A 10107-nucleotide genomic window follows, 5' to 3' on the forward strand; every position below is an offset into this window, starting at 1 on the left:
CAACTCCTCCCATACCAATGGATTAAATTTAAAAAGACCTTCGAGGGGGGACAGGGCGGGCCAACCCCCAACCCCCCAACTTTTTCTGAGTATAGTATTTTGCTATAGTAAATTTTCGTTTAGATGTTGGATGCTGGTTGTTGCCGCCCCCCCCCCCCCCCCCCACACACACACACACACTCATATTGTTGCTGTAAGGTCGAGCATGGGCAAATTTCAGGATTTTGACAGTTAATAATTTTCCTTTTTTTTTTTTTTTTTTGCTTGTCAGATTTATTTTGGGAGTTGCCCACCCCCCAACTTTTGAAACCGTTGCTACGGGCCTGTTGAGCTATCCCATAGCAAAAACATGGACTTTGCCATTGTACTCATATAGGAGCGGGGGCCTGCGGGATATCATTTTGTGAGCTAAGTGCTCACAGTACCTCTATTTTTTTTTTCTTTTTACATGTATTCATGCACATTAAATTTTCAGCATAAAACTCTGTCATGAACATGTATACCAGTACTAGCTATTTCTGAAGTGCCGTATTCAATATATAATGTTGCAAGATCTTTGTCACTAAGAACAGATTTTTAACAAATTACAAGCAATTACAAATATTAAACATATCTGTATTGTATATACAGTATTGTGTATTCGATGACAATAATTCGAAACTAGTCCTTGCATTAAGCATTGCACAATAACAGCTTGGTCTCTTTTAGCACGGAATGAATTTTGCAATGACAACAGCTTTTACACAATTGCACTCTTACAAAAAAAGTGTTACGAATGTCAAGGATCCTTGAAATAGGGCCTCCAAAATTTGTACTTATTCAGTGATATTTGTTTTTCGTTTAAGTTGATCTGTATATCGCACAGATGAAACCTATGATGGATGAAGAGATATAGAATTTTTTCTCGCCATTTCCTGGACACCTCCCCACTTTTGATACATTGGTTATGTTACATTATATTGATGAAGATAAAGGATATTTTATGAAGTCAATGGTAAATCCAAAACTTTAAATAAATTTAAATTGCAGTCTTTGCACATTTCCAATTTATTTATCATTTTATAATGAAGTTGATCCAGATGATATAACGTTATATTTTTACAGACACGACTGTATAAAAAATAATTTACACCGTATTCATGTACAATTAGATTTTGCAGCTTATAGCAATAGCATAAATTTCCTTTTCAAGCTGCCTTAACTTTTTTAAAAGGGGGGGGATGAGAGTGTGAATTTTTCTTTCTAAACCCTTTTATCACTGTATCTATCTTTTTTGTTCACATTAAACGCATATGGCATTGTTTTGGTAAAAACTGTTGGATGACCTTAATTGCCCTTTACATACTTTAGATGGACCTCTAGTTTGTGGTCAAGCTTGGCTAATTCCGCCCTAAAAATAGATGTTATGGACATACCATGCATTAATATACTTTTTATATTACATTTATGAGTAGTATGGAAACAAGAAATGTTTAAATATGTTTGTATCTTGATTTTACGGACTGAGGTTATGGAGAACTTCAAGGGAAATAATCCGACATGCAAGACGACCATCGCACTCAATGGCCCTCCAACAACCCTAGATTAGTCATAAAGAGACAGGTACAAAGTTACGTGTAATCATTTGCACCTGAGTTTACGCTGCGCCTTTTATTTACCTTGGTAACCTACATGTACCTGTACAAATTATGCTACAACTGTAGAACATGCTGAAAATATGAAACTAATTAAAAGGCTAGTACATATGTAATTGTTTAATGATAAAACGTGAATGAATATGAATCTTTAATAGAAATACATAAGGCAGTTATATATTGCTCTGTTCGGTGAAAAACATCGAATGACCACAATAATTTTTTTTTCATCAGAGAGAGTAATTTGTAGAATCAGAAATTGATATACTTATTAAGGTATTATTTTCCATAAAAATTTCGAGTGTTCTGTATTTTGCAATTAGATAGGAAATTCGTTTAAATCTGATTAATTCTTTTTTTGGGAACAGACGCTTTCAAATTTTAAAATAATTTAGAAGTGGGCCATAAAACTTAATTTGACCAAAACAACAACAACAACAAAAAAAAAAAACCTCTTTGACAGGTAGCGTATACCACACGAGTAGACATAATAAGAACTAGCATAAAAATTTATGATTCCGTATATATTCATATTTGTCCTACATTATGTTAATTGATATCATATGTCCAGGTGTCGCCTAAAAATGTCAAGTTCGCCGGTGGCCATGATAGGACGTGACGTCACACACTTGTGACGCGACTGTCTGAACTTTGACCTTAAGGTAAGCCATAAAAGGTCGAATTCCGGAATGAAGATGGTAATCACATCGCCGGAGGTGGACTTTAACACTAAGAAATGAATTGTTGAAATAATTTATTTGTAGGTTTGAGCAATTTATTAATGACTTTTATTTTCCACTTCCGTTTTAATAATTTACTCCGATCCATAAAATTATCAGACAAAATTGCATTAATTCATAGTGTTTTGAGTATTCGATTCGAGGGGGGGGGGGGGCTCCATAAAAGAGAATGACAACAGTTCGTGTATATTAAGGTAAAAAAAAAATTGAAAAAAAGAAAGAAATGTTGCTAGATGTGAGCTAAAGTAGACGCATGCAAACGAAGCACATACAGTTTGTGTCATATATACGTATAGTTACTGTAACATTCTTGCAAGGATAATGGGGTCAAGAATACTTTACAAAAATGTTGTCTTAATGAAGTAGAGCCTTGATTTAAATATATGTGCAATGCAGTACTAAGCACTCTTTTCTTCTGTTTTCATAGCTGAAGGTTAAAGCATCGCATTTAGTAGTTACTAGTAGAATCTTTTTCGCCGAAAATTAAATGTTTTATCACAAGACGAATAATAATGTACGTGAATAAGGTTACAACATGCATGTATTAACAATTCCAAGTTTCTAAATATACTTTACAAAGAGATAGAATTGCTATATCTAATAAAGTGGTTTTGCCTGAAACAATTATCATTAAAAATCTCGGCAATAGATAAATCTCGTGACATTTGTGTTGTTGTGTTATCTGATGGGTGTCCAACAGTCGATTTCTCTGTATTATAGGTAAAATGAACAAGGGCGGGTGTTATCACGAAGTCCAAATATTTCTATTGATAGCGAACGATAACTGGTGACCAAGTGCATCTTAGACTTAGACCGATCTATGTAGAGCTACTTTAATTTAATTATCAGTTAAACTGAAGAAAATGGGGAGAGGGAGTCGTGTATATGAGGGTTGGGGTACTACTTTCAATGTTTGATGAATTCAAAGCATTTCCTTGCATGCGCATGATCGAAGCTTAAAATGGCTCTTTTCAAATAAAATAGGGGGAGGAGGGCTTATTAAAAGAATGTACAATGGCATGATGCCACTTTTTTTCTTACATAATTTAATACCAAAGAGATCTTGACTAATTGAAAGTTAAGGAAGAAATGGAATCTATAAGTATTACTAATACCTTTGTACGTTGTAATATGTATTATTTGCACACTAGGAAGCTTATTGGGTAACCAGTCTTGTATTACTATAGTCAATTCGTTATCTTGCTGATATCATATGTATGTACGTGTAAATATGGTGAACTCATTATCTTTATAAATCTTACATGTAGTACTTTGTAGTGATTTAATATCAAATTATACCAGCCACGGGTGCTTGTGGACAGGACCCTCCTCCCCCTCAATATTCACCACGGGTCCAGTGAGGTTTTTGTTTGTGTTCTTTTATAAATTATTCTTCTAGCACACATCTACCAACAATTCCATATAGAAATTCCGAAACATAACATAGAACAAACGTTTTATTAAAACTAGATAATATTAATTTATTTTATTAAATGATCAGGAATTTTGATGTTCTCTGATTGGTTTAGACTTTCTTTTCTGAGGTGCATTTATCTCAGAGTGAGTTCACCTCAAAATGGAGTTCAGGAAGTTTATACGGCTTTTCCCTGTTAACCAACCATAGATTTGCTTTCAATTCTATCAGCCAATCAAATTGCGCGTTTTAAAGCATGTGTCGATGCTAAAAGAAATAATGCAGACGCCAGTACCGAAGAGTCTAAGCTTCTTTATTTAGTAAATGGTTGAATATTATTATCTTATAATTTTACTTTCCACCTTCTTAAAGAGTTAATGAACTGCAGAAATATAATTATGATATATGTTGCTTCACAAAATAAAGTTGAATCCACACTTTTAAAAAGTTATGTTCCTTGGCCGCCATCTTTGTGGAATAAACCCTAGAATTCTCACACAGGTCATGTACCAAAAAATTCCAGGCAGAAGAATACTGGGAGTTGAATTAGGAATGTGCTATATTTTTAAGTTGAAAATTTTAAATATAAAAAATCATCTGAAACACGCATACGTCTTATTGAATGAAGAGAAATTTAAACATAACACAAAATCGACTGTTTCCTCTTGATATACAGACGTAAATGCGGCTTTCTTGGTACAGCTGTAACTAACCATTATACATTTCTGACGATCCTTGTAGGATTTACATGTCTATAGTCTTAATTAAGGTCTACTTAATGCAATTTTAAGGGCATGTCACTAATATATAATTTAGCCTGATTCTTTATATATATGCACTTCTCGACCTTTGTATGCATCTCATTCATAATAGATATGAATGCAAGGTTGCATTTTTCCGGGAAGGGGGGTATCAATTTTCATTTGAAAAACATTTATTTTATATACCTAATGTATCTAAAACCCTTCTCAAAAGATCATAACATGTGTAACTCTCACTTTTTACAATTTAGCTGTGTTTATCACTGGACTTCCCTGTTTTATCTGACCGTGATTCGAACCCGGAATCTTTATTGTAAAACTTGTGCGCTATTTACTAGTATTACATGTAGCATTTGTATATGTTCTTACTTGGCCAACACTGCATTAATACCACAATCAAATATTCAAATAAAAAAAGAGACACATCTTTAAAATCAAGTAAGAATTCATTTGTGTAAAGACTAAGTAAACATTCACATAGAATGGAATTAAACATTGTAACAATCACACAAGTTTAAACATTCTAGCACCACTATAATTAAGTACAGCGAAACATCATTCAGGGGTTAACATGGAATAATCCTGACCTTAACTTTATAATGCATATAAACAAACAATTACAATAAACATGGAATGTTTAATAAATCAAATTAAGATCATTTTTTGTTTCCTGCGGTCAACGCAGACGAAAATTTTTATTGTCATTATTCGAAGTTATGCAAATCACATGGTGAAATAATGGAAAAACCAAATTAGTAAGAGTCGTGGCATACAGCAAAAATCGGATGCCAAATTCCAAAATCCAAAACAACAAATCCTGTTTTGTTAAATATATACGAATATAGGGAAATTCCATTACCGTAAGTTTTTTAAAAAATGTTAAAACGTGAAAACTTGTTATACCTGTTGTAAACAAATACTAGAAAGCCCGGTAACATTAAAGTCAGGTGAGGTGAAATAGGATATCAGAGTATTTGTACAGGGAACATTTACTAACTACTGTTTAAGTCTGACAAATATTTGTAGAACGAAAACTATAACAAGGAAGGTTTAAATAATGGTGGGTTTAGAGCATCTAAAAAAAAATTACACCCATCGACACGTCATTGATCCACCACTGTGTTGTTAAACTGAAGAGCATGATGTGGACAAATATTAAGAGGACTTTGACTCTTCAAGGATTATGTTTACATTTTAAGGGGGTCTACATGAATCGACGGAAACCAGCCCGCCGTATAATGATGCAATATGATTCAGTCATCGAGCTCTCTCACTCTTTCTCTCGTCCATGAACATTTACTCACTGCACTATCCTACATTACTTATAAGTGAATTTTGCAACAGCTCCCGGCATGTGTTTAACAAAAAAAAATGAATATGCATGAATTCGCACTTGCAAGCACTCAAAATGTCTTACATAGCACATTAACATGATACGTGATGCATTGGATTAAATATGTGGAAAATTACGAAATAGGACTGAACTCATTCAAACATAAAATATATAACTTTCTCACGCATAAAAGGGAATTTTATTATAGACTAGGGGACTGTTTTTTTTTGCACCGTGTGTAAATTAACTTGTAAAGATAATAGATGGATATACAGCTTTGTTGTTTCGGAATAATCAACATACTTGAATCTTTCAAATATATGGAATGTTCCCCGAGGCTAAACGCTTAAGCGCCTAGAAAACAAACGGCTATACACTATCACAGTGTCTGCTTTTAGAGCTGTTTTTAATACACAATAAAACGTAAATTACTCTAGACCTTTACCCTTGTTAATGAAAGCGAATGAGTGCATTAAATGAAAATGGAATGAAATGTGTACAACCTTTCAATTTCTTACTGGATCCAATTACGAACAGAATTGCGACAGGAACAAAAAACATAAAAATCAGAAGAAAAAAAACATTTGGATCCAAACCAATGCTATACTCGTGTAATCACTGTATCGTTTTTTTTTCTTCTGTAAGCATGCATAATATGATGGTCGGAGACAGATTCATACATGAAGTCCTATTGATTAATTGTATAAGAGGATAGCTCTAAACTCCGGCTTCTAAATATCTCTACTAGTTCCCCATCGATCAAACTTGGTCACGCCATACAGGTCTTTACAATTTTTTCAAGAATATTTACTTCATACATATTTCAGAAGATCGAAGTCCTTTAAGACTGACGATGATGAATTTTCGTTCCCCAAAAGCAAGAAATGTAATATTCATGAGTGTTTTGGGTGATGAACCACTTACTAACACATACTCCCTGGATTTCATTTTCTGGCAAAATTTCTCAGCCTCCAAATGATAGCACCATATCCTATTCGAACACACGTTATATAAATGTAACTATATATAAATTTTTGGCAGGATGTCGGATTTCTTGGCCACCTAATATTACCTTTTTCTATGAACTTTAAGATGTTTCGATAGATGGTCGGATCTAGAGAATCGTTTTTCACAAATCTTACACTGATACGGTTTTATGCCTGAATGAGATCGTTTATGCCGGGCAAGTTCATCCGAGCGTGAAAACCTCCATCCGCATCCGGGCCATGTGCAAGAGAACGGTTTTTCACCCGTATGTCGCCGCAAATGTGCTTTCAGGTGCGAGCTTTTGCTGTACACCTTGTTGCATCCGTTGTAAGTACAGTGGTAAATTTTCTCGTCCACTTTAGGATCTTTGGCTGGGGTGGAAGTGGTTGGTCTTGGAATCGTTGCCTTGGAAACAGCTCCGGCTGAGGCAATTGTATTCAAAAGACTCTTATGCGAAAGTAATGAGTTTGCAGACGAATGAGACAGTGGTTGCCTAGTGATGCTAACGTGGTGCCCTCGTGAGTAAGCTACAAACTGAGTATTTTTGGGTAAATCTATTTTATATTCACTGACATTGTTTTCGTTGCTCGGCTTTGCACAATAGTTATGCATTAGACTTTGCAGTCCCACGCCTAACACCACAAATTCACTGTCAGTAGAATCAGAGTTTGAGGACTCCTCCTCAAATACTTCATCCCTAGTAGAACGACCAGCAAACGAAGAAGCAGGAGACGATGAATGGTCTATACTAAACAGCTGATTGCAGTACGAATCACAGAAAGACGAAATTTTAGCGCTACAGTTATTAACAATCTCGGGACTTACCGGGTCAGGTTTCTCAATGCTGTCCGCAAGTCCTTGAGAAAATAAGTATTCCAAATAGACTTCGTCGTCCATACTATCCAAGCTCCAGACGGACGAAGACGGACTACTACTGCGGTATCCGTTATATCCGGGGTCCGTTTCCTCGCCGGATGAGTTGAGTCTCTGTAGAGTGTACTGCTCTCTCTCCAAGCTCGAGCACAGCGGAAGAAAGTCTTCCATGGCTACGAATATATTACAACACACCGGATCAATGCTCTATTCCTCCTTCTGTCTATCTCGCGGTGAAGTACATGTAGTTCGATGTCAGTTCGCGAGCATTGGGTGATTCTATTAATTTTATTTTCACGCCACCAATCAATGTTTTAGTATTCTTCTGTCTATATATCGTCTGCTAACAAGTAGGTATTTTTTCCTCCACGTGGTGTGCAGTATAAATAATATTGTCGTTTGCTTGAATAATGATGTATATACCTGTTAGGCCCGGTAACGTGTCAGTCGTGGAAAAAAATTGAATGACACTAGGTAGACTGCCGGTTTGTAAGTGTATAAGAGCTAACTAAACGTACAACGTCTTATGAATGAAAGAAAAATAATTGTCTTATCACTGCTTATTACACGAATCCTAAGTGCTATATGTGCACGGCCTATTAATATCAGCGCCGATTGGTGGATAGAGTAATTAGTCCCCCCATCACGAGATTCAAGTGAGATTACGGAGGGACCCTCTCCAGTTTATATTCCCCTTATTAACATATCTTACCATCCCCGAACTTACACTGAGTCAAAAATACGATTGGACCTGTTTGGTGAAAATCCAGGTCAACATTCATGGATGCAGTTATCGTATACCACAATATAAACAAATTTTGATAATGGTCACCGGCCTGCGATATCACCCTCTACATCAAGGGGGGACATATATTATCTTAACTTGCATATCTATATATTATCCTATCCATGTACCCCCCTTTTCTGCGAGATTCCCATAACGCAGCACAAGACAAGCCTTGCAAATTCGAGTACAGAGTTGGAGTTGTATTGATCAAGTATCGAACATGGTTCTTTCTCTATCTCGGTCTTTTCATAATTCATCAATGTTAAACGCGTACGTACTATATCAAAGATTTTCTTATTCATGTTATTAGAGACATTGAAACATCGAAATACGAACTTAATAGATAATTATTATGCTAAAACGTAATTGCATTAATTACCGATTCGTTTAATATATTGGGACATATATCAAATGGGTTATATAATAAATTATGAAGATGCCAATTTTTTGCAAAGTATGGAATGTATGTGTAACTCATTGTTTCTTTCCAATGCTTACCTGCTAAATTAAGACCTACCTTTGAGGGAGGAAAAAGCAGTCTGTACCGGTTCAGGTATTTTTTATTTGTTAGTTTTATACCGCTTTATAAAACTAATTTAAAACTCATTTTAGAACGCTTTGAAGTCCCAGGTGTACATTCAAAAATCAATGAAAAGGTTTCCATCCGAATTTCTTTTTGTAAAGTGTAATAGAATGCCTTTTAATTTTGTATGATGAAAAATACTGAAATGTGATGGATGCTTATAGCTTTGCAATAATGATTGAAATTAAGGTTGCAATTGTACAATTAACCCACCAGATCTATAAAAATGATTGGACGTGTATTGAGACGGATCGTCAGCAATCTAAATGCATGGTTGCGATAAACTGTTGAGTAAGCAATTCAACAATATGATGATATTTACTTTGGATTAGATCGCTCTAAAACAATCTGCTATTGATAGGACTAAACGGAGCATCTTTCATTTGAATTTATTCCTTAGTAAGCCGATATAGATTTGAAACAAGTGGCTGAAAGATTTCATCCGACTTTCCTACATATTAAACATTCAACCATGGAACCTTTAATCAAAGTACTGAAATTGGAAATCAGATCATGGTGAAATCATTGTACTTTAAAATTTGTTGAATTTGATTTCGTACGACAGTTCAGGGTTATTTGGTTCTCATTTTGTTCCTTTGGATTCAATAACTTGTTCTAACAAAACAAATTAAGCTTGGCGAAAATTGCCTAATTGTAATTAATATATCTGATTCATCGATACTTTTAAAAAAAATTGTATCATTGAAAGCTTTGAATTTACAAGGGGAGGTAAATGCAAAATTTACACCATGATAATTGTTTCACTATTCCGACATTTCACTTTAATTTGAAAATGTGCATACATTATTTCAATTTTTCCACTTTATCAGCAATTAAATTTCAAGTATTATGCTTTAAATTTTATGACATCTTTTCTCCTCATAAAATGCTAATCCATTGTCGACAACATGTAATGAGTCGTACCATGACAGACAAACTCATATTGAGATTAATTGAATGTTTAATCCTGCAACGGAATTATATACATGTCCAAA

General features: G+C 34.7%; 1 protein-coding gene across 1 annotated transcript; it reads right to left on the minus strand.

Moving 5' to 3' along the window:
* Window positions 1–4976: 4976 nt before the first annotated feature.
* Window positions 4977–8385, minus strand: LOC133195700 (Krueppel-like factor luna). Its single transcript, XM_061331628.1, has one exon. It carries the CDS (start codon window positions 7911–7913, stop codon window positions 6951–6953), a length of 963 nt encoding a protein of 320 aa, XP_061187612.1. The 5' UTR covers window positions 7914–8385; the 3' UTR covers window positions 4977–6950.
* Between the last annotated feature and the right edge of the window lie 1722 nt (window positions 8386–10107).

This window comes from Saccostrea echinata, unplaced genomic scaffold (genome assembly GCF_033153115.1).
Source record: "Saccostrea echinata isolate AGI-Se365-2 ecotype Australia unplaced genomic scaffold, CSIRO_AGI_Sech_v1 ptg000029l, whole genome shotgun sequence".
In the NCBI taxonomy this organism is placed as follows: domain Eukaryota; kingdom Metazoa; phylum Mollusca; class Bivalvia; order Ostreida; family Ostreidae; genus Saccostrea; species Saccostrea echinata.

Bases quoted from the DNA above. Each gene is read 5' to 3' on its own strand.
- LOC133195700 (XM_061331628.1), bottom strand. From the start codon at position 7,913: ATGGAAGACTTTCTTCCGCTGTGCTCGAGCTTGGAGAGAGAGCAGTAC.